The sequence below is a fragment of the Pipra filicauda genome, unplaced genomic scaffold (assembly GCF_003945595.2).
Source record: "Pipra filicauda isolate LSUMZ 115617 unplaced genomic scaffold, ASM394559v2 scaffold241_size1546129_pilon, whole genome shotgun sequence".
Classification (NCBI taxonomy): domain Eukaryota; kingdom Metazoa; phylum Chordata; class Aves; order Passeriformes; family Pipridae; genus Pipra; species Pipra filicauda.
In genome coordinates, this window is record NW_024104356.1 from 1247112 (window position 1) to 1274553 (window position 27442).

The window sequence follows — 27442 nt, forward strand, 5'->3', positions numbered from 1 at the left end:
GGGATGGGAGACAGCTCATGTGCATACACACTCACACGCGTGAGATAAATGACAACCTTCAAGGTCGTGTGGCTGTAAGGTCACGGGCTGGGCACGAGATACCTGCCCGCTGCAGCACTCACCCTTATCAGCGCCTGTCGCACTGTGGGGTGGGGATGTTTAGGCTGGAGGGAGGCCAGCAGCCATTCTGCATTCCAGTGCTATAAACTTTGTCAAAGCTAAATGAGCTCAGCCAACAAAGCCAGGGTCCAGTGAGACGAGCAGAAAGCAGCACTTCGGGAGAGGGTAAGACTGTGGGGACAGAGAAGGCTGGTCAGGGCTGTGCACCCAATGACAAGGTGATGAGTATCCTCAGCTTGGGCACAGCACCATGCAATAGTGAGATGCAGATACAGTGCTCCTGCAAGTCCAAGGCTGGTGTTTGCCAGGGTGCCACAGATCCTGGTCCGCCTCCCCCTGGCACTAGCTGCACTAGCTGCACTAGCCATCCTAGAGGACATCACTGCTCATCTGCTGCCAAACCACTCCCAGTTCTGAGCATGGAGGCACTGAGGGCAGGGGGCTGCTGGGCAGCATCTGGCCTATAGCTCCTCCTTCCGGACATGGATTTGATGGAAAAAGGTGGACACAGCAAAGAGCACTTTGGGAGCAGGGCTCTGGACGGCAGAGAGGAGACCCTTCCTGTATGGACCGCTCCTGTTCCTCTCCCTCACATACATCCCCTTGGTTTGTTGCAGACAGCCCAGGGACCTATGCCCATCTCATGGACTACTTCAGCATCTGAGAGATGGTGGAGTCTCTGCCTTCCTCCTCCTCTTCTGTGTGGGACATGTTCCCAGCCATGGCACTGCCATGGCATTTGCAAAGCTCCAGTGCTGGCTGCAGGGCAAGACCAGAGATGCTCCTGCCCCATCTCTGAAAGCAGGTCTGGGAGCTGCCACACATGGCCAGGGCTGGAGCTGGAAGGGCAGGAGAGATCATTGCCACAAGCAAACAGAAAACGCCAGTGCTGTGAAATCAGGCATTACGCGCCTGTCGCCCACGGCAGGACCAGCCCATCAGGCTGCCAGGGAGACACTCTGGTTACGGCTGGGGCAATCCCAGCACTGGTGGGGCCTGACCCTGCACAGCCATGTCCCTCAAGATGGGTTCATCTCCAGGTGAGCGGAGGGATTACTGCTCCACCACGGTTGGATTTCAGGCACCTGCCGCTAATAAAACACTCTGTCAGGGCACCTTCACCCTCTCAGCCTTTGGAGAAAGGGACAGGGTCCCTGTGGTGCTGCCTAGGGGGGACACAGAGGGCTGGGAGAGCTGGGAGCCATGGCCCTGACCCTGCCCCATGCTGCAGTCCTCCACCTGGGGGAGCTGGGAGACGTGGCTCCAACGCTGCCCCATGCTGTTCCCCTCTACCCGGGCAAGTAGATTACCCCTTGCTGCTGCAGCCCCTTTCATCTCTGTCCTGCCACGTTCAGCCACTGTAGCCTGAGTTGCTCCTCACTTTCAAGGGCAGGGATCCCAGCCTGTGCTGGGAGAGATGCTCTGAGCCTCACCACTCCCCTGTGGGCAAAGACCTCCTCAGCTCTGGTAACCACTGCTTTTTCCAGCCCCCTGCCCACTCATCACACTACTCTCTCCATTCATGCTTGCCTTGCTCTGAAGGGCTCACCCACTCCTTACAATCTCCAGACAGCAAAACCATGCCCTTTGGCTAAATACAGGTTTTTTTAAAAGCTTCACCATTTTCCTCCCTTTTTTTCTAGGCATCTTCTTCCATGCAGCACTATCTGTCATCAGCAGCACTGGAAAACAAGGTACCAAGGGTCCCTGCTTCCAGCTGCCCTGTGCTCATATCAAAACTGACCTGCTTGCAGGCCCTCTCTCCTGGACCACCATAACCTTCCAGCCTAAAACTGGTTTATCTTTAACCTTATGCACAATAGTGTGTTCCAATATATTGTCTCATATATGGCACTAGACTACAAAATCCTCATCAGTTTAAACTCCTGCCATCACCACAGCCAGGTCTTTCTGCAGCCTCAGAGGAATAATAGGGGACCTCTAGAGCCCATCCCTGCACTGCCATCAGCTACCATCATCTCAAAACATGAGCTTGTCATCAGCAGACATACAGTGATATTCAGGGAGCTGTTTCTTTGGTCCCCAAGAACCCCAGCTCTGCCAGTAGTGCCAAAGTTGGGGAGCAGGGTTCACTTGAATGCTCCAGGAGCTGAGGCTGGGGAGAACCTCTCCAAACATCTGGCTCTCCAAGTAGACATCAGAAGCAAGGCGAGGACTGGGCTGCTCCTCGCTCTGCCCAGGCTGGCCCCTGGAGGTGGTATCCGCAGCCCACTGCCTCCTACTAGGCTGCACATCTACAGCCTCCACCCGTTCAGGAGAACAGGAATCAATTACAGGGCTGGGAAAGACAGGGCTGCTCCAGGGCTGGCACGTGGCATCAGTTCCAGTGGCCACAGTGCACGTGGCATGGCACCGGAGGCAGCCGGCTGGGTGCAGATGTGCCACTGGCTCATGGGGAAAAGGCAGGGGAACCACTTGAAAGACATGGTATGAAAGTGCTGGTAAACCAGGGCCACTCCTCTGCTCCTCTGGCTTCATGTGCTATTTATAGTGCTCTGGGTGCCCACCCTGGGGGAGTTCAACTCCTTTGCCAAGCCAGCCATGTCTGCCATGCAGCTCCCCAGGCCCCCGGCAAAGTCCTGGACCCTCCTGATAGCTAAGATGCTCTAGGGTGGGCTTTGACCCAGCCCATCACAGGGATTCACAGCATGGATGCATCATTCTGCTCTGGAAGGACCAGCCCACATGCAGCACCCTCAGACAACCAGCATGTATAGCAGGAACATATGGACAAGCCCTGTCACACCTGTCTGGTGACAAGGAGAGACCCAGCCAAGCCATGATCACTCCTTGGAGCCACACTGTTAGTAACTCCAGGTGGCTGCAGCTGGGGTGGGGGAAGATGTCCGTGCTCTTTCCAGGGCTGAGTGGAAAGGCTGTGGGGAGGCTCCCCTCAAGCTTGTACGCTGGTTTCCTTGTTGCACGGGAGGGATCAGGCTCTGGCCCTGTGCCCCAGCACCCAGCAATTTCTGGGCATTTGCAAGGGCTTCTTGAGTCTCTGAAGGCAGAGGAGAGCTGAGCTTACACTAGTGAAATGTGATTCTGCTAACACACACCTCGTGCGGGCTGCCAAAGCTTTGGGAAAGGTGGGAAGTGAGGAAGAGGATGAAGAGCAGCAGTGATATGCCCTCACTGTCTCCCACAGTGCTGACCCCACATCCTCTTCTCCTGCCAAGCAGCACATCCAGGCATGACTGTGTATAATCCCAGCTCTGCACCTGACCCCAAGTGTGTGTCTAACCCCAGCTCTGCCAACACCTGGAAGAGCAAACGTGGCTGTAGCCCCAGGTCTCCTCACCCCTGTAAGCAGAGGTTCAGGGGCTCCCAGTGTCTCCCAAGGGCTGCAGGGTGAGGATGCTGCTCACACATCCTAGAGCAATGGTGACCCCGGGGGGTAGGACTGTGATGATCAGGAGCAGGTGGCAGCTCCCAGTGCTCCCCCAGCCAGAGGCTGAGGAAGAGCTATATTTATTCCATCAATATGTGGGCAGCAGGAGGGGACCAGGGGGCTCCTCCAGCCTGTCTGCCCCATGCATGGCCAACCCTGTCCCGACACCAGTGACGACAGCAGAGTCCTTCTGGACCGTGTCTTTGGCACCCACGTGTCCTGATGACTGGCCCTGAGTGGACCCAAGTCCTTCCTTCCCTGACCACAGAGAGGAAAGTTTCCAAATTAAAAACCTAAAACTGGCGAGAGGGTGCCCATGGCAGGAACCTTTTAAACTGGCCATTAAAGTTTATAAGTTAGACGGGCACCAGGAGCAAGCGGCAGAGCTGCAGGAAAACAGCCGCCTCTCCTTGAGCAGCCTAACCACGGCTGTCCCCAAAGCCACAGGACTGACGTCACAGCATGACTTCACCTCCATCTTCCACTGCCTGGCCAGCCCCAGCCCCGTGTTTACCCCTGCCCATCCCTGCTGCTGTCCCTCACAGCCCGCTTTTCCCTTTGAGGTCAGTCGGCAGCCCCGGGGCCTGGCGAGGAAGAGGAAAAGAGCAGAGAGAAGGAAACCAAACCTCAGCGTCCACAAGGCGGGCTGCAAAACACGGAGCCCCAGCAGCTGCAGTGCTGCAGGGATGGCGGGCTCTGTCCCAGCCCTCCTGTTTCTCCTTCAGCTGCATCCCCCACTTCCTGCCTCTAAGCTGCTGGAAAAATTACTGCAGCCAGGGCTATGCCCACTGTTATTCTCTCATTTTCCCACAGACAACACATTCTGTACTGTTGGCAAGATGGGCTGGCGGAAGGTATTGGATCCAACTTGTTGTCCTGTCCCACCCTAGGATGTTGATATACACTGCAAGTACCTGAGAAATCACAGCCTCTATTCCAAGCAGTGAGACACTATCGGGTGGGTCAGTGGCATTGCCTGTCCCCAAGCCCAGCTGGGAACATGTGGCTACCCCTGGGTAAGGTACAGCCCAGGGTTTCAGCTAGAAGACCTTTGGGAGTAGCAGAAACAGAAGCCTCAGGTGCCTGGGCACAGAAAAGGCCAGCACCTCCCCACTCTTCCCTGCCAGCACCTCCCCACTCTTCCCTGACACCACGAGGGCACTTCAGCTCTAGACCTCTCAAAGATGAGCCACTAGCCTCAGTCAGATGTTGCAGGTGCATGTGGAATGCAGGTTTGCCTTATACGGCAGGGTGGTAGGATGGATGTGGGGTATGAAACCCCATGGGCAGTGATACTGGAAGAGCCCTGAAACCATCCTGAACGATGTGCTCAGCTTGGAGACCCATGTTGTCAGGACATGGGTGAGAGCCACAAAAGCCACACGAGTTCAGGAGGGGCAAGACTGGGGGCTGTGTGGCCGCAGAGCTGCCTGCAACAAGCCCTGAGAACAGGCTGGGAAAGCCACCGTCCCCATCGGCTGCTGTTCGGAGCCTCACGGGGCACATGTTGCCCGCTGTCACCTCCCAGAGAGGTTTGTGGGTTGCATTTATAGACTCGTCCACAGACCATGGTCCTTGTGCCTCTGGACCGCATAGTGCTGCCCCTGCATCTGGAGCATCTCCAGGGCCAGGAAGCATCACCAACCCCCTGTGCACCCCAGTGAGTCAGTGCACACACACAAGCCACTCACACACCTCCCCACAGACATCGATCGATGGGGAAGCACACACACGTGTGCACACACACACACACAAACACAGGGCAGCCTCTGCAAACAACTGCTTGTTAAGTTAAAATTAAACTCTGCACAAATATTGACCTTTGGAGGGGACACAAACTCTGCCAATATATTTACCAGTTTTATAAATGGGCCTGACCACAGTGCCCTATACGCTGAGGTGGAGGAGGTGAGGGCTGCAGAGGTGCCCAAACAAAGTGCATCCCCACCTTCCCCAAATGGGACTCTCCTCAAACAATGTCCCCCACTCTCCACAAAGTCCCCACTCCAGCCTGAAGGAAGATGGATGGTTGGCATGAGGATCCACTTTTTTTTCCCCCTAACTTGTGATTTCTTGAGGGAGCAGCCAGCAGCTCACAGACAGCCCTGGAGCACCCAGGGGAAGCTCTTGTCACCTCTGGCCTCGTGAAATTGTTCAGCAGAGCAGTTCTGAAGCTGCTTCTTATCTTCCAACCCTTCCAAACCTTTGCATTGACCAGAGCCTCACTGTCTGGCACCCACTGCCAAGCTCCGGTTGCCCAGGACTTGGGCAGGCGGCTCCACCCATGAGTCTATGCCCCCTCTGCAGAGCATTCAGCACATCCTGGGTGGTGGTTCCCATCTTTGAAGGGGGACCCACACTCAGGGCTCATTCCTGCATCTGGGAAGGCTTTGGGAACTGCAGAAACACCAGTAGCCTGCAGCTGGAGAAAAGGCACAGCACCCCTCTGCAGAGGGAAATCACCCCTCTCAAACCCACCAGAGCTCTCCGAAGGGGCCAGCATGCCCAGCTGAGCATAGTGGGTTTACAGTGGGAATGGGAAAATACTTAGGACAAGATGTTTCCCTGGGGATGGATACATCAGCTTGGCTGTCATGGGAGAAGATGCAAGCTCTTTTCTAGCCTACACCTATGGTAAAACACAGGAGGCAAGCTGGAATAAACAGTGGTTTTTGAAGGCAGAGGGTACAAATGGAGTGGCATGGGACACGAGCATTTTTCAAGGATATTAGCGCAACAAGTTACTGTTGAATAGATGAGCAATGAAGGAAGACATGGGGAACAGCCTCAGCTACTGGGTTTATGCAAGAGGAACACACTGGCCTGGGACTCAGTGAGGTGCAGACGATCCTGCACATCCTGAGGAGACGAGGATGGGGTCATTGTGTCTGGAGCTGTCATTGATCCTGAATCCTTGGGCAACGAGGATGACATGGCAGTGGGCACATGGTCTGGCTGAGCATGCACCAGTGGGCAGCAGAGCTCAGCACACAAGAAGGATAATGGAGGGTGAATTCAGCAGATGGCCCAAGGCGCTCGGCATGCAGACCCACGGCCATACATTGCCAGGAGAGGGGTGCAAAGAGGGTGTGCATGCAGCAGACACAACTCCTGCACCAAGAACAGTGCATGCACCAGCTGGGCAGCGAGAGGAAGGCTTGTGCCCAAGTCAGCTGCCTGGCCCCTGGCCCCAGGGATGCAGGGAGGAGAGCACGACACATACAGCAGGGGATGCCCAAGTTCCAGCTCTCGGAAAGACTGAATAGAGTCTTATTCAGACTGATGTAAAACACTGTTAAAACACACAAAAATCCTTTAAGTAATGGGCGAGCGGGAAAGAGGCATCTATAATTAACAGTAACTGTTCGAGACGGTCGCTGCCCAGAGACGTGTACTGTGCAAAACCACTTGAAAAGGCCTCGTCTGAAAGGCAAAGCCTGGGGTTTTTCAAGAAGCCCGTCATGTAACGATCCTGGCCCTTCCAAAATAATTCTGCCATATTAAAAAAAACCAAAACCTCAGCTTAATCACCCTGCAGCACTGGGACTGGAGAGCTCTGAGAGGAGGGGAAGGGAAGCACAACCGGCTTCCAATTAGAGCCTCATTAGAAAGGAAAGCTGAGGAGCTATTAGAAAGCTGGCCAGGAGTGAGCTGAGCCAGATGCCTGGAGACCCACTGCAGGAGGGGTGTCCCCATCACTCCTGCCCCTTCCTCTCTCCCCCCTCAGTGGGTGCTCTGGGATCCCAAGAGTGACATGGTTCCAACTGTGGGCACGTGGCCTGAGCAGATGGAGAAGAGGTTGCTCTAGTCGCATGCCTAAAAGCCCTTGTGAAAGTCTTGGTCCTACACAGAGCAGAGTTTGGGGATGCTTATGGAGCTGGGCAGGGAGCGCTGGGGACGGGAGAAAGGGGAACTGGGGCTAGAAGGATGCTGCAGCTGGAGAGGGGAAGTGAAACAGGGTCTGTAGGCTTCACTGCCTCCTCCCACCCTCAGAGGTGCAGAGCCAGGCCAGAGACTGCCCCAGCCTGTGTGTCCCTGTGAGACCAGGATGGGGTTCCCATCTCCGCCAAACCCTGTGGGAGAGACGACAGTCCTGCTGTGAGCACATACCTTCTCCTGCCCACCTTGCCATCTTCCCTGGCATCTCAGGTCCCTATCCCTTCCCATGCAGACCAGTGTTTCCTAGTGCCCAGTGCGCTGCAGCCCAAGGTGCAGTGGTTGATGATTGGTGCAGTGGCTACAGCCATTCATCGAAGTGCCAAAGTCCAGCTAGGTTGGAGTGAGTGCCAGAGCATCATTGCCCGCAGCACAGGTTCAGCCACAGCATCCACCCCAGGTTGTTTGCTTCATCACTCTGGCTTTAATTGTGCCCACCAGCCCTGCCTGCCTGGGCCAGGCAGTGGCATCTGCTCGCCTGCCTGCAGCTTGGCTCCAGGGCCGGCTGAGCAGGAGGCACACTGCCCGGCGCAGCCTTCCCTTCCCATCCCACAGCCTGGGACCCATCCAACACAAAGTTAATTTCTAACCATGGGTAACCACCAGTGTCCCAGCTGGGATGATTTATCCCCTATCTGCCTGGGTCGGATTTATGAGCCACACATCCCCTAGGCTGTGATAAAGGCCATGTCTGTGCTCCTCCATCCCCCTCTTCCCGTAGCCACTCTGTGCAGACTCGCTGCCCACCCCCCCATTTACAAGCCTTTCCTCAGCGCGGAAATCTGACAGCCCGCAGAAGAACAGTAAACAGCACAGAAAATAGAACATGATGGAGGCCAAGGAGAGACACGCTGGCCAGGGAAGCCACAAATGGTTCCTGCTTTCAGGACCTGTTCAAGAAAGTAGAGTGGGATGTACCCTGGGCTCCCACCAGCCCTCAAAAAGGGAGAGGGGAGCTGCTATTAATAGCTGAGCATTGCTCACATGCAGGGCTGGATTGGATGATGCCACAGCCGTGTGGGAAGGAGCAGTCCTTGAGGCTGTGCTGGGTGGGAGTGGGCATTTGCCCTGCAAATGGGAATTCACATACAGAGTGGAAAATTCCTCATCTCATCAGTCCAGTGTGAGGCCAGGAGAACTGGGGACCTGAAGTGAGGCTAGGTGCTGCTATGTTTGCCCCTGTCAAGCAGCAATGGTTGGAGGGCGCCAAGGGAGGACCCAACTCTGCACCCACTTGTCCCAATCTGCAGACGGTGCTCGACAGCCCAGCGTCTAGATCCAACGTCATGGGGGTGCCCTAGATTTGCACATCAGGCTGCTCCAGGGTCTGACCACGGTGATGATGAAGGCATGTATCACTTGGCTTCTTTTTAAACAAGATCTGAGGCTTCTTCCCCTGTGCCGGTAATATGATCAGCCCCTGAGCAGTTCTGGGCATTACTGCAGTGCTGGCAGCCTCCACAACAGGCTAGAAAATGTGCAGAGAGCTGCATGTACCTGGATCTGTTTCCTGCCCCTCTGCCAGCCAGAAGCCACCTTGCCAGAGCTCAGATGCTGTGTGTGCACTGCAGCAGCCGCAATGCTCAGAGCCTTGTGTGTCCCTGCCCTGACAGCTGGGATGGCATCACTCTCTGCACCACCACCAAGGCTGTCCAGTCCCACAATCAGTTGGATGCACAGCCCAACAGGCAGGCAAACAGGCCAGATCCTGGCAACCTGGCCATACAGATTATGGTCCTGATCTGCACCAAGCAGCCTTGCTCAAAGCAGTCCTCTGCCAGTGGCATCCAGCTGGGGAGTGAGCAAGAGGCAGCAATGACAGCCCTGGGGTTTGCAGGATGAGGCTGCAAGAAGCAGGATGGATGAGGCTGCAGGCAGCATCCTGGCTCTTGGGGCTGGCACCACCAGCCCCCCGCCGTCCCTCAGCCCTCTGCAGTGCTGATAGCGGCAGCCCCGGCAAGGGAGAGAAGAGAGCCTTGTTCTGGGGCCAAGACTAAGGCGATTCAGTGCTCTGCTCCCATGAGGTTTCTCGGGTGAAACCTGGCTCTGTAATGGCTGTGTCTGTAAAACGTATGGAAATGCCCATAAAACCTGTATCAAATGCTATATGGATATATATGGATATATGGAGAGAACTATGAAATTAGGAGCACGTGGGGAATTGGGGCAGGACGGCTCCCTCCGAGCCGTAAAAACACACAAGTGAAAGGCAGGGGAAGAAGCAGTGCCGGCAGCTGCACAGACAGGCTGGCACGGTCAGGAGCCAGGGGAAGGGCACCCCGGCTCTGCACTATGCAGCTCTGCCAAGACCTGAGCCCACAAGAAGCCTCTGGAATGGAGGGACCTCTGTGGAGCTGCATGGGACAGATCCCTGTGTAGGTTTGGGGAAGCCTCGCAAGGGCTTCTCAGCAGCCCAAACCCTCACTATGGGTAGAGGCAGGAAGCCCGGATGTGGGTAGACCCCAGCAGTACCCCTGAACTTGGAAGCAGCTTGAAGATGAGCTGCCAAAGTGACAAGTGAGAGGCTGGAGAGGGGAGATGCACAAAGGTCTCTGCTGTGGATGACAACAGCCCACAGTGGTATTGATGTCTGAGACAATAATCACTGACCCCAGCTGGAAAAAAAGGGCCAGCACCGGCTGAGCATGGTGAAGCAGCCAATGGCAGCCCTGGAGATCAAGCAATCTAAATGTCCCTTTAGGAATGCCCCATCCCCAAGGGTGAGTGACTAGAGCAAGCAATTTCTATTTCTGCTTCAAGGGGACACACCAAATGCAAAGCATATGCACAACCCCAAATGCGCAGTGCTCCTGAGGTGGGCCCACAGCACAAGGAGTTCTTGAAAGGGCTCTACTTGCCTGCTGGGTGCCTCTGTTGCCCTTCTCTGCAGGAGTAGTGATGCATGGACAGAGGCAAAACGACTCGCTGAGCAGCAAGCAGAGCCTTGCTGCCATCAGCGTCCCATCACAGATACCTGCCATGAACCAGCTGAGAGGCCCTGTGCTCATATACAGCAGAGCCCCCTTTTCCTACTATCCCATCACTGCAAGAGCTGAGATTTTAGTAAAATTTCTAATCTATCAATAGATTTTGCAGCAAAATCATAAACATATTGGCAAACAGAGGGCCCTTGCCAAGGAGTAAGCAATAAATGTTGAGAGGAGGTGAGCTTTGGCAGTTTGCTGTCACCACTGATGCTGTTTGTTCCCCACACTGTGCTGGGGAGCACCCAGTTGGCTCCAGTCCCTCTTGCCTTGCCCCAGGGGGGGCTGGGGAGCTGGGACCCCAGCCCTTTGCTGCTCCCACCAAAACCTTTCACTACTTGTAGCCTTCCTAAAGCAAAACGCAGGCCCACACCCCCAAAACTTGGGGCCTAACCCCACTCATCTGCCCTGATCCATTTGCCCTGAGAGCAGCGAGCATGGAGGGGTCTCTGCAGCAGGGAGACCCAGGGCAGGATCCAGCTGCAGGCACACCCCTGCTCCTAACCCACACAGGGCTGATGCTGTGGTGATGGGGGAAAGCTCCTTGGCTGCATCCCTGCTGCTTGACAGCCCCTGTTTGGCTCCTGCTGCATTGCTGAGCAGGGTGAAGGCTCAATGTAGATGCCAACCCTGCTGCCTTGGAGCAGCCCTGTCACAGAGGCTGCAGCCAAGGCGATGCAGAGATGCAAGGCCAGGGCTGCAGTGATACAGTGCCTGGCATGCAGAGATGCAGTGCCTGGGACACAGAGATGCAGTGCCTGGGACACAGGATGCAGTGCTTGGGATGCAGAGGTGCAGTGCTGGATCTGCAGCCCCCCCCGCCGCCGCCGCAGCGGGCCATCAGGCGGGTGCTGGCCGGAGCCAGGGCGCCATCTGCCGCGTCCCTGTCACCTGCCGGCGCGCGTGGCATGTCCCCAGACGTGCCAGCACGGAGCCACCTGCGTACCCTGCCTTAGCCCCTTCTCCGCGGCTTTGGCACCCAGGGCATCCGTCTTGTAGCAGTGTGGCAGTCATGAGGATGCAAATGCTTCTGGGCTGTCCTCCTTTGGGCTCCAAGCCCGTAGTGCTGGGGCTGGTGGGGAGTTTGGGTTGTCCTACAGAATAAATCTGGGAAGCAGCATGCAGGGGGACATCAGCAGCAAAACAGACAGAGAGGGACAGAGAGGGGGCAAGAGATGGAGGGGATCGGAGGCACTCGAGACTCTCGTGGCACTCTACTCTGCATCACCAGAAACAGACCCTAATCAAGGGCTTCCAGAGACACTGGGGAGCTTTTGAGGGACAGGTTTGTGGGTTACCCCACCAAGGCAGAGGTGCCATGGCAGGAACATGGCTGTAGGGGCTGGAGAAATGCCAGGTTGCAGGGGAGAGCAGGGACACTGGAGGTCCCTGTTCCCAGGTACTACCCGTGGGTCTGCTCATCTCCAAGCCAAACTAGGCAGCCACGAAACAAGGCAGCACTCAGGGCGAGCTGGTCCCCAAATTCCCACAGCTCATTCTGCACCAGCAACTGTGGCCCTTGCTCAGCCTTGGCGGGTGGCAAACTGGCACCTCCGGCTCTGCATGGTGCCACCTTCCAGGGCCTCACACTGCCAAGCAGTGGAAGGTGGAAAACATGTAGGGGCCACACTGTTGAGGGATGCTACACAAATACGGATGAGGCCAAGTGGGTTCATGAATATTAATGTACATTTCAGCTTTCAGGAACATCACCACAGCACAAAGATCTAATATTACTCCTGGCCACGCAAATGCAGCAACATCATCGTGTCAGTCCTGCCAGCACCGTCCCAGGGTGAGGGTGGGATGCCCATACTCTGGACCCAGGCTCTTTGCTCAAGCCCTCCAGCAGCCTAGAGGAGTGGGATGGGAGCTGTGCTCTCTCTGCAACCCTGAGGTCCTAAAACATAGGTAGCAAGAGCCAGGCGGGCAGGGAGCTGACAGCACTGTGATCGTGGCCATGGCACCTGCACCATGGCAGGCACGTGTGGTCGTGGTACCCCAGGAGCCAGCAAGGGATGCTGCCTGGGGAGCTGGGCAGTGTGTGGGGCTGGCACACCCCGTGGCTGGGGAAAATTGCTCTGACTCCAGTCTCTCTGGACAAGGGGCAGCCCAAGCTGGCAGGGTCTGCATGGGCCAGTCATGCTTTAGAAGGCATCATTGATGAAGGTTACAGAGCCAGAGGAAGGATTCCCCAGGGAGCTGGAGGTGTTTGAGCACCCTTCCACCCATGCCACCAATAGGCTCCAGGGGAGGGGAGGGGAGGGGAGGCAAGGCTCCAGGGAGGCACAGGGACAACAGGTGGGACACACACTTCACCCCTGCCCTTGGGCAGGACAGGACCTGTAGAGCACCTGCCCTGGGGCTTCCCAAGGACCCCGGGCTAGAGAGCTCCCGGGCTCAAACCTGATGAGCAGCCACACTGATGGCTATGGGAATGTAGGGGTGTTTCCAAATACCTGTCCTTCCTCCTTTTGCGCCAATATCCATCTGTACTTCCCTAGCAGCCACAGCTCCCAGGACCACAGGACATGTATCAGCCAAGCACTGCTGCCAGCAGGGACACCACTAGGAGGGGTTTTAGGGGCATAAGCCTTTTGGCTTGGCAGAATATCCCCATGGCATCATCCCAGCTCCAGGATGAAGGGTGCTGCCGGCCACCTGCATCCCTGCAGGTCCCTGGGCACGGCAGTCCCTGGGCATGGCAGCAGGCTCCTGAGCTCAGCCAGTGCAGCACGAGGTCACACCCAGGCCTGTGAACCCAGGCAGGCACGGGGGGGGGGGGGGGGACCTTCTAGTTACACATTTACTATATTATGTAGCACTAATAAAAAAAAAAAAAAAAAGAGAGGGGGAGAAAGGGCTTGAAGTTTTCTTAATGCCACATAGTAAAGTATTTATAGAAAGTCAGGCGTGAATGGGCCGCTTACAGGCCACACTCCTCCTCGGCGTCAGGATCTCCAGGAATTATTCTGTGCAGTCACATTGTTGTATTCACCTAGAGATTGAGTTTAATTACAGACACGCAGGCAAACAGGCTGTCAGTGTTCCAGCCTCGCCGGGGAAAGGGCAACTGAGCTCCCTTTAATGAATGTATTTTAAAAAGACCCAAGCTTGAAATAGAGAGGGAGGGAGGGGGGCTCGCAGAGGCAGTGCTGGGGGCAGCAGGGATGGGGACAAGCGGACGGGGGGAATGCGGGGTACTGGGAGAGCCACTGGGTCTCTCCGAATTGGGGAAAAGAGCTGGGATGCTGGGGAGAGCATGGGGACAGTTGGGCATGGGGTGTTTGGGGCACACAGAGCTAAAGGCGTGTGGCCCAGATGTGGACAGAGCAGCTCACAGGATGCAGGGCCCCAGGCATCCACTGTGAATCAGATGGCAGTTCCCTTCAGAGATCCAGAGGAACTTCCCAAAGAAAATGAGGGGAGTGGGGAAGGCTCCTAACTTATTACAGAGCGGTGTATAAGCACAACAAATAAATATAGAGCTACTTTATTACAAGGCTGGTCAACTCTGGTGGCTGGCTGATTACAGGGCAGGCTGCTCCAGAGCTACGCAAACCCAGACCTCAATAAAGGCCAGATTGGAGCTGCCTTTCCCTCATTGACAACTTTGGTGCGCTCCCACCGTGCTGCTCAGCTCCAGAATGCCGCTGGCTGCCCCCACAACCCGGCACAGGGTGAAGGGGAAAATAAAAGCTTAAACAAGTAGTGAGTAAGCGATGAGCAGGGGCAGGCGGGATCAGCAGCCTGCCTTGCAGACAAGCACTAAAAATACAGTTTATTTTCCTAAGAAGCCAGCAACTTCTAAAACTGGAGGTTTTAAAAAAAAAAAGGGGGGAAGAATAAAATGCCATAAGAATTATAGATCCATAGTGGGGGTGGGGGAAAGACCTAAGAACAAGGAAAGAAAAACACAGCGATGAGTAAGATACACACATGACGTATGTAAATACACCGAGACGGAAATGCATAAGCCTCCTGCACACAGAGGCACACGCAGGCACATGCAGAGACACATGTGTGGGGCCAGCTCCCGGTGGGGATGGGGCCAGCTCCCGGCGGGGATGGACCCAGCCCGTGCTCTCTCCTCTCCCCAGGGCCGAAGGCATTAACCTCTGCACACACACACACACACACACACACATCTTTCCAGAGCTTAGGCTGAAAGGGCACTTTGTCTTTTGGTCCACGGTGCTCTATACACCTGGGCTCCCAAGCCCCACCGGTGAGGTGGTGGCCACTGTCCCCAGGGGTTCCTATGACCACCTCTGTGCTGAATTCCTGGCGCCTGGCACAAGCCACGGACCCCGCAGTGGGATGGAGGGTCAGGGCATGGACCCAGCCAGGCCAGGAGCCTCCTGGCCAGCAGCCAAGGCAGCCCCATGCCTGGGCAGCCAGCCAGTGCACAAGACCCCAGCGTGCCCACAGATGAGGGAGGGATGGGGACTGGCACGTCCATGGGGCTGCAGGTCAGGAGGCTTTAAAGGAGTTGATTTAGTATTGTCCTACCTGCCCTGAAATGGACACTTGAGCATGGGATGGAGGTTGCTTCGGGTCATCGTTGTGCTGAACAGAGCCCTCACAGCACAGGGCTGGAGAAAGGGGATGCTTTGGTATAAGCTCACCTCCCTGGGCACAGCTGGGTGAGACTGCTGTGGTCCTGCCTGTCCCCCATGCACATCTCTACCAAGGACATGCTCCCCCAAACACGTTTCCATAGTGATGTATGAACATCACCATGACCACCAGCCCCACCAGCACATTGGTGCCACTGCACCCTACCCAGGGTACGAGCCTGGGAGAAGGCACAAAGCTGGAAGGGAAAGCAGGCAGTCCTGGTGCTACACAGCCTTCCTTGGCAGTTTGCAAGGGTTGTTTCCCTGAAGGAATCACCATGTGCCCCAAGGGACCCCAGCCACCTTCAGCCCTGTACACTACCCACCCAGCTTCATGGCAGAGCCTGGCCCTGGTGCTCTCAGGGAAGTGGCATGGGACAAAGTAAGATATAGCAGAGCCCCAAATCACCTTCCAAGCTGCACATGGGATGGTAGCACCTGGGCCACATCAAGGCACCTGCCGCCTCTGCTTTTCCTCTTCCCTCATCATCCACCATCACCTGCAGGGGCAGGTCTCACCAAGCACATGGTGAGCCTGGGGCCAGCTGGGGCCATCGTTGCAGCCCCCACCACTGTTCCCCCCAGCCCAGGGAGCGGAAAACGGATCTCTGCAAAGGGCAGCTTATGCGGAAGCTGTTCGCATCCCGTAGTGCAGGCTCAACGGGTGAGGAGCAGGGCAGCTCCCAGGTCGGCAGGTTATCGGATGATAACAAGCCAGCACAGCCCAAGCACGCGACTTCCAGCAATGCAAGACTGTTTCCTTTGTTTTGGGAAAACAAGAGGGGAACGAGGCCTTTTCTGGCACGTTCTTGCCTGGCCTGAAGCTGTCCCCCACTTGCACCAGCTCAGAGAGGAGCCGTACCCTCTGCCCGCCCCTGGCAGGAGGAGGTGGCTGGGGCCACCCCTCGCCCTTTCGCCTTTCCCACCTCTGTGAGGAGCAGGGCTGAAGCCGGTGACTCGCCAAGTGGGGCCAGACAGCTGCTGCTTGCATCCCCCACACCCTGGTGGGGGTCCTGGCTGCCTCCTCAGCCTGGCTGTGATGTGGGCTTGCAGCCCTGCTGGAGATCCCCTGGTCCTGCTGGCACAAGTACATCTCCCAAGCACCCTGAGAGGGTAAGGCTAAGGACCACGGGGGTCAAGACACCTATGCTTTGGGCTTTGGGGACCCTACCACACTAGGGTTAGCTCAACACCTCCCCCATCCCCAAATGGGGGGCTCAGCCCTATATTGGGACAGGAGAGCAGCACAGGGTTTGAGCAGCCATTCCTACCTTCCCCTCCATCCCATGGTACCCCCTGCTCCCGGGAGAGCTGCAGGTTTGATGAGGGTGGGGGAGACCTCCCCACCCCTTCCCCAGCAGAGGAGGAAACATAATAAGAAAAATAAAATTTATAAGCGAGGCAGTAATTACAGTGTGGCTACAAAAGGCTGCCTCCTCAGGGCCATCATTATGTGGCTAAATTTAACGCCCTGCGCGGCTGCTCGGGGCGGGTGGGGGGAAGCCGCGTCCCGAGGCTCTGAGCATCCACACAGACGCCAGCTCCTGCTACCTTCCCTCCGTGCCGGCCAGGGCAGGACAGCTGAACGGCAGCCAAGAAAGCCATAAAGCGAGTCAGAATTTTTTTAATAGTCTATTTACCAAGATGCTGTTTTTACTGCCGAGGTTTCTCTCGTTTTATCTCTGGCTTTCCCCCCCCCCGCCCCGCTCTCTCTTCCCCTGACTCTTGAACAGACCGAGCTGTATTTTCTGTTTTAGGTTCCTCTCTCTCACTTGCTTTAAATACTATTTTCAGAATTCTAATTTTATATGGTATGTCCCTTTTTTTTCCTCTTTCTCTTTTTTTTTTTTTTTTTTTTTGGTAAATATTTGCCATGACTAAGCCAGGACACATCCCGTTTAAAAGGTTCCCATCCCACAAAACATGAGCCCTTTAATGACATGAATCTCATTAGTTTTCTCCATGAAAAGAGGTATAGAAAGGGAGCATCACTCAGCCCCTCTGAGATCCTGTATCTGCACAGACATATATTTAGCCGTGTGTACTGTACAGTCACAGGAGGGGACAGTCTGGGCACACGCACACCACCTCATTCAGCCAGAGGGACACTGAGTGGGAGCCTCTGGGACCAGTGGGTTTTGGGATATCCGTCTGTCTGGGATAGGGTTGGGAAAGGCTCTGGGCCCAGTGGAGCCAGAGCCAGTCTGCAAGTGCGGGCAACTGGGCACAGAGGAGCCTCAGAGTCCCTCCAAACTGGAATTTGGGATCCTCTGAAGGACCTTCTCTAGTGTTGGGGAGCAGGTTGTGTAAAGCTCACCCGTGCTAGGAGAAGGACTGCAAGAGAGGCCCAGGCACTGCCCTCTCCAGGTCCTCAGTCCCACTGGCTGGCTTTGGCACTGGGTGGCAGATGTTGGCTACATACTTGGAGATTGACTCCGAAAGACCAGTACAATGTCCCAGGAAAGGTATTGGGTTGAAATGCCCAGAGAGGTTTCCTTAGTAAGGTAAGGGTCTGCCTGACTGAGTGGTCTTTGCATCAAGTACAGCATCCCTGGGGAGAACGCAGAGATCCCAAAGTCTCACACTATTCCAGCCTTCCTCTCAGCAGAGGAGGCTCTGCCTCCCTCCATTCATAACAGCATCTTCTGCTGGGGAACCAGTCCATCCACGGTGCCATTCTGGGCATGGCCATCCCTACTTCAGCATGGTCTTCCCTTCTCCAGTATATCTATCCCTTCCTTGGTGTGGTCTTTCCTTCTTCAGCATGGTCATCCCTTCTTTGACATTGTCATCTCTTTCTCTGCACAGTCATCCATCCCTCAGGATGGTCAATCTTTCTTCTTGGTTCAACAGCTGTCTGATACCAGATGGAGAAAACCCAGGAGATGCCACACACTTGCCCATGGCTGAGATTTCCAATCTCTCACGCAGAGCCTGAAGGACAGAGTAGGAGTAGTCTACGGAGAAGAATTTGTCCTCTCTTTCCCAGATCCTCTCTGCATTTTCCCTCTTATTTCCAGTCCAACAAGGATACAGTGCTATTCCTCAGCCCCACTGCACCCCTACCATTTTGGCATCAGTTCAGCATGTTAGCACAACCTCCTCGTCTTCCTCCAGAGCTGTTCCCAGCAAACCAGGTGTGAAAAATGTGCAAAGATACTGCTGAGCCTGCAGCATGGGGCATAGCTGTGCTCACCACATTCCCATGGGTGCTCCTCCACATTTTGGGGAGAAAGAGGAATAACCCCGAGAAGGGCTGCAGACAGGCAGTGCCATGCAGAGACCACTGCTGCTGCAGGCATTGCACTGACCGAGCAGCACAGGCTCTCCAACCCACAAATAAACCTGGAGGGATTTCCCTTCCAGCCTGTTTTCTTTAAATGGCTTTAAGGATTTGGTTTCGGCAGCTGAGTAGACCCAGCATGAAGTGGTATCATCAGCTCAGGCAGCAGATGCCCAGAATTGAAAGGCAGCACACCTACAGTGGGTGTTTCCACGCTCTCTGGTGTGGGACCCTCTCCCCCTGCAACGTGGCCACATTACCAAGTGTTTCCACAACCCAAAAAGTGAGACATGACTAGGAGGAGAGACTCACACCTCCCCAAGTGCATGGCTCCCAGAGCTGGAGCTTTCTGCAGCTGTGCCGGAGCCCGTGTGCTGGGCAGGGCTCCATGTGCTCATGCTGCACCGAGCCAGGTTCCCTGCCGGCCCCTAGCAGCCAACATTAATTCATTAACAGTCCCATTAACACCCAGCTGTGGTTTCCCCCCAAACTCAGGCAGGGACCTGCTCCCCCGTGACAGCTGCTGACAGACCAAGTTTCCACCTTCAGCCCTTCTGGAGTTCTGTATAAAAATAAGCAGGGCTTTTTTTTCAAAAGGAAAACTATATTTCCCCTATCCACACGCCCGCGCACACGTGCAGGACTCACAGGAGGAATTTGCTCCAATTTCCCCCACCCACAAACACATCGCCTTTGGCCAGAGACCAAATGTGGGCATTTTCAGCCCAAGATATCAGGGGTTTTAGCACCCAGAAGACAAGAAGCCACCATGACCCTGACCTGGGCTAAATAGGGTGCCTCCTCCCCAGCCAAGGGGTGCTGGGACACTCAGTGGTGCTCCCACCAGGGGGCCTCATTCAGCATCCACAGCAAGACAGGTGCCAGCCGTTCCTGAAGAGTGCCCTCCTGGCATGGCCAAGCATCCTGTTTGGGATCTGGGACCAAATTTCTATTTTCCCCTTTTCATTGTCATTCCCAGACAACTGTGAGCACCAGCTGTGCTGCAGCATCCCAAGGAGATGCCCAACTCAGCACCTACTTGGGACCTGCTACCCAACATCTATTTTTTCCCTTCCCACATATTTTCTCAAGAGCTGTGAGCACTAGTTGATGTGACACTCCAGAAGCCCTGAACCACCCTCTGCCACAGAGGGGCTGATATCCTTGCCCTATTCCATCCAGCTGCACATAAGGTTTTGCAGCCTGTGTCATCAGCACAGGAGTTGGCTCTTTGGGGCTCTCACTGGGAAGCTGGAGGCCAGGGAGCAGAGACCTCCACCAAATGTAGGAACCAAGGGACCAGAGCACTGCTCAGGGCTCAGTGGGTGTGCTACCTTAGGTATGTCACCAACAGGGTGGCTTCAGGTCCCTGGAGAAGACAAAGCTGGTGCCACCTATCTCCCAAGATGCCTGGCCACTAGCAGAGCACCCTGCAGCCCTTTGATCCAGAGGTGTTTGCCTCGCTGAAAACCCTCTAACTACTCTTTCCTTTAAATAGCAAAGCTCACAAATGCCCTATATGGCTCCATGTCTATATGTTGTCTATATATTTGTGTACACACACGCACAAAACACACAGAGATTTATTCGTGTTTTCAGAGCGGTTCAGGATACATTCCAGGACGAAATTCCAGCCAGCACTGGAGCCAAGAACATCAGTGGCCCCGGCATTTGCTGCCCCCTCTGCCTGCGTACACACTAAATACAGAAAGGGAGAGGTATAAATAGAGAGAGAAATACATGAATGGCCCTGTTTCCTTGCACAGATACATAGGGCACGAAGGTCGGAGCAGAGTGGGAGCAGGCAGCCTCAAGAATCTGATGGTTGTACCCCCTGGGGTGCAGAGCAACCCCTCCCCAGGTGCTGCTGCCTGCCCAGATGTGCTCAGCTGTTCAGTATCACCTCTGCATGGGCTGGCACAACTGGAAGGGGCTACAGGGGCTTTGGCCCAAGGGATAGGGAGGAAGCAGCTCTCAGAAACACCAATAAAATCTGCCAGTGGATACCACTGGAGAAGGGGTGTAGCTGTGGGTATGGGGGAAGCTGGCAAAGGGCTTGGGACATGCAGGGACATGGTGAAAAAACCTGACAGCCTATTTCAGGCACAGAAGGGGTGCAGGGGGCTGCAGAAGGCAGCACCAATGGTGCAGGCAACACTGCTCCTCTGCCCTGCCCTAGGCCAGTGGAGACAGCGGGGTTGGCAACACCCCAGTCCAAACCCCATCAGCTGGGGACAGAGAAGTTACCACAGAGCAGTGCCATTAGTCTACCTTGTTTTACTCCCCAAAAGGTCCTTTGCTTGCAGGAGTTACTGCCACATCCTGAGCTGAAGGGCTGGACCGGCAGCTGTGGGGTACAGTGGCAAGGGACAGACCATGTCCCACACCTTTTCCCCTACCAACTGTCCCTGCATGCTCCATTCGCCCTCCTCTAACCCAAACACAGTCTGGCAAGATTGGGACCCCAGACACCTCTGTGCTGCCTGCTGCCCCTTGCGTGCTCCTCAGGGCCAGGCAGCTGCCTGCAGCCACGGGGCCTATAATGGCCAAGATGTGGGAGCAGGGCCAGGGGTGGTGGCAGGGGGATTGCTGCTCTGCTTTCAGGAGGAGGAGGGGGCTATCCCCCTTCAATGCTCCCATTTGAGCTGAGGCCTGGCACTGGCTCAAACCACCGCCTTGCTGACACGAGATCAATCATTCCCTGAGCTGAGTTGCTCCTCAGCAGCACTGTGCAGTCAGTGCCCATGCATGGGCTGGGGCCTCTCCCGCAGAAGCAGGGTCTGGCCCCTTCTGCCAGATGGCCTGTGATGCCCCTCTTCCTGCCTGCAGTGGCACCTGGCATGGCACAACCTGGCACATCACAGCACAGCATGGCCTAGCCCAGCTTTGCAGGGTATGGCACAGCACGACACGGCATGGAGAGGATGAGGAAGACTCCAGCTACAAAGGAGGGTTCCCTGCATGTGCCAGACCACATATGCCACTGCAGAGCCAAGGGCTGTGCAGTACCCCAGGAAGGGTGGCTGTGTTGGTGCCTGTCCATCCCTCCACCCCCAAACAAAACACTAGGTGATGCTGGGCTGAAGTGAGCTGGGACCAAGCAGACAGCTTCCTGTACCTGGCCCAGATGCCATGCACTTTCTGCAGTGGCACAGCCAGTCGCAGGGGTTTGGGCTGTGAAGTCCCCACATCCCCAGCAGGAGCATTCCCTCAGGGCTCCTGGGACAGCATCCACATCCCCAGCAGATGCGAGGTCTGGAGTAATCACGGACAGCATAGCCCTGGTCCAGCTGCTGGGGACTTGCTGCTTGCCCGAGGTCTGGGCACTTTTGGGCAGGCTGCTGCTCTGGGGTGCCTGTGCCAAGTCTGGTTTTAGCAACATGCAGCTCCACTGACTCACTGCTTGTGCAAGCAGCCTGTGGCTGCCAGGAGTGGCCCAGAAAGTGCATACTGGCTGGGTGCCCCTCACCTGATCGGGCCTCAGCAAATAAATAAATAATGCCACAGTACTGACTGCCACGCGGCTCCATGGCGAACACTGCAGGGGGCCGGTGCCCACACAGTGGTCAGCACCCAAGCAGTAGTGAGCACCTGTGCCCCCAAATGCCCCACTGAGGGCACCAAGTGCTAGCCCCTGTCTCCTTCAGCCAGCAGTTGTGGCACTTTGCCCCTTGCTCCCATCAGTGCCAGCATGCGCGCTCCCAGTCTTGTTCACACGCTCCTGCTCTTGTACTCACACTGAGCACAAGTGATCCTCCCCTCCTGCTTGCAGCAGCATGCAGCTCCTTGAGGGTGTGCAAGGCAGCTCCTTTAGCGTGTGCAAGGAGCGTCCTGCTCCCCCCAGCACAGCCACAGCCTACTGCATTTCCAGTGTGGGACTCGGACCCCAGGGCAGCAATGGGATGGTGTGAACAAAGCTTGCTCAGGAATGAAACAAGGACTGCCCAAGTGGCCCTAATTCAGAACAAGACACAAGCACCCATGCGTCTCACTGGGCAAGCACAGCATGAATACTTTGCTGCACACAAGAGCTTGCTCTGCTCATCGAGCAGCCCCATAAGCCAGCCCTATGCTGCCACCTCTGCCCTGATCCAACCTGCCAAGGGACCTCAGCCCAGCCGAGTGCCCATGCCATCTTCTCTGTGAGCTGTTCACCCTGTGTGCAAGCAGTCCATGTCACACACACACTGCCGGCCCCACTCTGGCTAACTAGCAGCTGCAAAGCCACAGCTACCTTGCGCTAATTAAAAACATCCCTCGTTTGAAGGAGCCAAAGGGCCACTTCCTCTCCACTGCACTGGGCTGGCGTGGGTTTGAGGGATGTCATCCCCACCCTGCAAAATGTGCAGGCCGCTACCGCCTTCGCCCACTGACCGTGGCCACTCCACTCCCTGGGGCTTATTTTTAGTGCCTGTTAAAAAGGCGAGGCAGGGTGCTGGAGGAGGCAGGTGCTCAGCTGGCCCCGGGGTGGCAATGGCCTGTGGCTCCAGAGTGCGTCCCAGCCGTCCTCCACCTGCCCTGCTGGCCTGTGTCCCTTCACAGGAGGGGGACGGGCGCCTGGCCCTGGTCCCAGCCCCGGTGGGGAACAATAAGAGGGATGCTGACCCCCGGGCGCCCTGACGTCAGCCAGCACCGCCGCCGGCACCACAGCCAGCTCTGGCCCCGGGGCTCCCACTCGCCCTCGGCTGGGGCCGCACTGGAAGCCGCCTGTTTGTTTATCTTCCTCTCCAGCATTGCTTGTTTTGATGGCACATCCTCCTCCTCCTCACCGGGCCCCGGGGTCGAGCCGTGAACCCGCCGCGTCCTGTTTGCCGAGGTCCCGCGCCCCGCTTGCGGAGGTGCGGAGCAGCCACCCCCGCTCCGGCCGCAGCAGATAAAAATACACAGGGCAGAGCATCCTGGGGAGCGGGGGCTATATTTGCACTGATGGTATCGGTGAGCTTGTCCTCGGTGTACCTGTCCCTGCCCTTGTCAGAGCACGGGGCACAGCACTGCATAGACCCCCTCCCCCTGCCCCTCCACAGAGCCGGATCATTGACTCTGGCAGAAGCTATGTCATGAAATGCTGACTGTAGCCAAGCTAGGACAAGCTCTCAAAACCCATGGGTGGGCACCCCACGTTGCCCTGTGGGGTCATTTCTGTAACCCAAAGGGACACCTGGGGACGAAATATCCCCAACCTGCTAGGTCCTAGGCTGCTGGGAACAGTGCCGGGGCAGCTCCAAGGCACTGAGCCCTCTCCAGCCACCTGCTCCTTCCTCTCATGGTGTGAACCCCTGGGCTTGCCAATAAAAGCCACCGGCTTTGCCTCAGCTTGTGCACAGCCACCAGTCTCCTTCCAGCTCTGCCCAAGCCTAGGCAGCTGCTCAGCAGTGAACCCTTGCCAAAAACTGTGTGTGTGAAAGCATCATTTCCTAAACGTATAAATATTACCAGGGATTTGCTGGAAAACTCCCCACGGTTAGTTAAAATGCCCTGGACAGCCAAGTCCACACAAGCCCAGGGAAAGGGCATGTTTAAGCTGAGCGGCTGAGCAGATCTGCCTTCGGGGACTGACATGTCCTTTCCTCTTCATAGGGGATGCCACAAAGGTTTGGGAAATGAGCAGAGCTGTGGAGCACTTTCCCGCATCCAGCCCTGTGCCACACCATCGCAATCCCTTTCCAGCCAGGACGTGCTTACTGCTACCAAACATTCACAACCTGAAGCTGCATTTTCCAAGTGGAGAGGCTGGAAGGACCATCAGACTTCTCCTCCTGACCTCCTGCCCGCAGATGTTCAACCACGCACATCCCAAGACCAAACCCAGCAACCTGGTTTTCTTCCAGGCAGGCTCCCAGCCCAACTTTTAGAGACATCAAGAGATGGAGGATCAACCACTGCCCTTGGGAGAATGCCCCAGTCGTTAATCACTTGCAGGAGCAAACCCAAGTGCCTCCATCCTAGCTCAAAATTGCCTGGCTGTGTCTCCCAGTGCCTGGCTTGTTCTCCACTGCTCTCTGTGAGATTAAAGAGAGCCCTTCACTAACCAGCATTTTCTCCTTGTAAAGACCCTCACACACTGTAATCAAGGCACCTCTCAATTTTCTCCCTGATAAGCTAGAAGAGCTCTTTCCTTCCAAGTCTCTCAATGCTGGGCTCTCTCTCCAGCCCTCAATTCATTCCTTGACTCTGTGCTTGATTGTCTGGTGTCTTTTTGAAAACCTAGACACAGGAGTTGGTCACAGCATTCCCAGCTCCCCATAGCACACCCCAAGGGACCTCAGTTCCTTGTGTTGTTCCTTTCAGGAGTACTAAAAGGAGTACTAAATTGCCTGGGTGCTCTGAAATCCCTGCACAGAGAAGCCCACCCTTCTGCTGCAAGAAAAGAGGAGAGACTGGGGTGAAGAGCCAGTTTTGGTGGTGGAGAGAGCTGAAATCCCATGTTTGGTGTTCCTCGCTAGCACAAGACCTAGAAGACATCTGGAGGAATAATAGGGTACCACATTTAAACCAAAGGCAGCAGCTGTTCACATCTCACAGCTCGCTGCTGCAGGAAGGCACATGGGCCAAAAAGCATCATTGGCGGGTTTACAAAGAACGGGATAAATGCAGAGATGACAGATGAGAGGACAGACATCGCCCCGGCAGACCGAACACACAACCCCCAGCCTCTCCTCTGTGGCCAGTGCTCAGACGTGGCTACCAGGGGACGCAGAGAGGGAGCATCTCCCAGAACCTTTCATTCCCTCTGGCCCCAAGACACTGCTCCTGGACTGTTTTTGGGATACAGCACCAGCTGCCGTCTCATCTTTTCAGTCTCTGCAGATGTGATCCCCACCAGCTGCTTTTGCAAGGCTCTGTGCAGGGCTGCCTCACTCCCCTCCTACCCAGCCTGCACCTTCCCTTGTACCCGACACCCTACCAGCTCTCGGAGGATGCTGAGTTTGAAGCCTGATGTTCATCTTTAGCAGATGTTGTTCAGCCTACCCTTGGACAAAGACACACTTCATCATCCCCCGATCCTGGCACATCTGCCTACATCCTTCTAGTGACAGCACTGAAACATTTACCAATTGTTTCTGCCATGTCTGTTCCAGTATCAATCATTTTACCACCTCTGTCTACTAATAAGCTTATCCCACAGCTGGGAGCTTGGGGTTTCTCCTACTACACTAAATAAAAGCCTTTCCTTCTGTCCTTCACCATGATTTTTCACTGATGTTTTTAGCTTCTGTTATCCATTTTCTACACTTCATAATTTCTAATTTATATTGATTGCTATCTACTCCCACTCTCCCATTTGTTATAAACTGCTCTTTTATTTCTAATTGCTGCCTTCACTTCACCGCTGAACCAGAACGGGCTCTTGGCCAGCACTGCCCTCTTTCTTGATTGTGGAATTGTGGCTTTTTGTGGCTTCTGAGATTCTTCTGAAAGAGCTCACCATTTTCATTCACATTTTTCTATCTAAATGTTTCCTCTGAGCTGATTTCACTCATAATTTTCCCCCTGCTTTGGGAAATTAGCCCTTTCAAAAGCATGAAGGATATAAATTACTGTGTAGGAATGTTCTTTCTTTGCCCAGGGTGAATGTAATCTGGTCATGATCATCGGTGCCTAGGCAACATCCAAGTTGCAGTCCAGCAGTAAATTCATCTCTATCCTTCATAAGCAGGGGGAAACGAAAGTTGCCTGCACTGGATGCAACGCCTTGCACATAAAAAAGGGATCATCTCTAGTTTTTAGAAACTCTGCAGATCATTTATTCCTGGCTGCACAAGAGCATCAGCTTGTCTCATAAAGCAATATCTTCACAAAGTCTGTGTGATACCACTGACACCCTGGTTGACTCCCTGGACCCCAGCAGGCACCACTGCTCCCTACTCCTTTGCCTTTACAGTGAGCACAGGAACACTCAGAAGCATCCTGAGTCTTTTTGCATCAATGACCTTCAATCATTTCTGACCTTGACACATTAGTTTGAATCATTTTAGTGCTTCTGTCATGATTTCCAGCCATGAAAAAGGATCAGAGGAAAGACTCTCTTCTTCCAGTCCCAGTTTCTCCAAAGCACATGTCTGATTTTAGAGCTGAGTGTGCCAAGGGGACAGTGGTGGGCACAGCACGGATAACATGGTGAAAAGCACTTGTCCCCACAATTAGCCACTGCAAAGTCACCTCTAAAAGCAAGAGGTGAACCAAAAGGACCAGATGGCTTCTCCTCATTCACCTAATACCTGCCTGCCATCAGCATCAGTGTTTCAAGTCCACAGCAAGTGCGGAAGGCAGGTGATGATGGCCCAGCAATAGCATACTCCTGTGGAGCAGCCAGCCTGGCTGGCACCTCTGGGCAGCCAGGCAGTGCCCATCCAGCCATGCCAGGCATGTCCCCAGCTCTGCTCACCCTGCAGATGAGGTACAAGGACACAGAGAGGGCCATAGGAGAGCCAGAGGGCTTGACTCCTCTTCAGATAAGTCCAGTCAGTCCCATCAGTGCTCCCATCCAGCCTGGCCACCTCACACTGGGGCTGCTGATGCCAGCTCCTGACCACCCCTGTGCCAAAGGATGGGGGACTTGCACCACTTCTTACCTCAGTCATGAAGTTCTGCTGAAATGTCTCCTCCTGGAAGGGCTCTGTCCGCAGTCGGTCTGCAAGTGAGAGAGGGATCAGCCTGGGCAGGTCTGGGCAATCCTCCTGCCCCAGCTTCCTCTTCCCCTGCCTGTGGGGTGAGGAAGCTGCAGGGAAAAAGCTCTAGCACACTCATCAGAGCCAGCAGGAGAGCCAAGCAGGCCCCTTGGGCTAGGAACACATCACCCAGTTAACAGAAGGTGCAAGGACCACAAGGAAGTGGGAGAAACATGGTTGAGCCTGCTGATGCACACAGCAACCAGGTAGCAGAGCCAAGAGCCCTTGTCCCAGCACCCTCCTACACTGTAGAGCAGTGGCAGCACATGCTCAGCACTATTCCCAGATCTTACAGTTGGAAAGAGCTGCCTGAGTCTACGGGACAGGGCACTGCTTGTCCAGTTGCTTTTCTGAAGGAGTGAGCCGGCCTGTGTCCTCCTCTTGCAGGACAGGGACATACCCCTGTTATATTCTGCTCTGCA

The 27442-nt window shown here is 55.3% G+C and overlaps 1 protein-coding gene across 3 annotated transcripts in view; it reads right to left on the reverse strand.

Annotated features, from left to right (window-relative positions):
• NHEJ1 (non-homologous end joining factor 1) overlaps positions 1 to 27442 on the reverse strand; it is a 44475-nt gene that overhangs the window by 10127 nt on the left and 6906 nt on the right. For 2 of the 3 annotated variants that reach the window (XM_027734762.2, XM_039381830.1), the window contains exon 5: positions 26925 to 26983. In XM_027734762.2, the coding sequence (XP_027590563.2) occupies positions 26925 to 26983 (59 nt within the window). Of the gene's footprint in view, positions 1 to 16945; positions 18003 to 26924; positions 26984 to 27442 lie in introns of those variants that run through there. The other variant, XM_039381831.1, reaches the window with a different exon arrangement.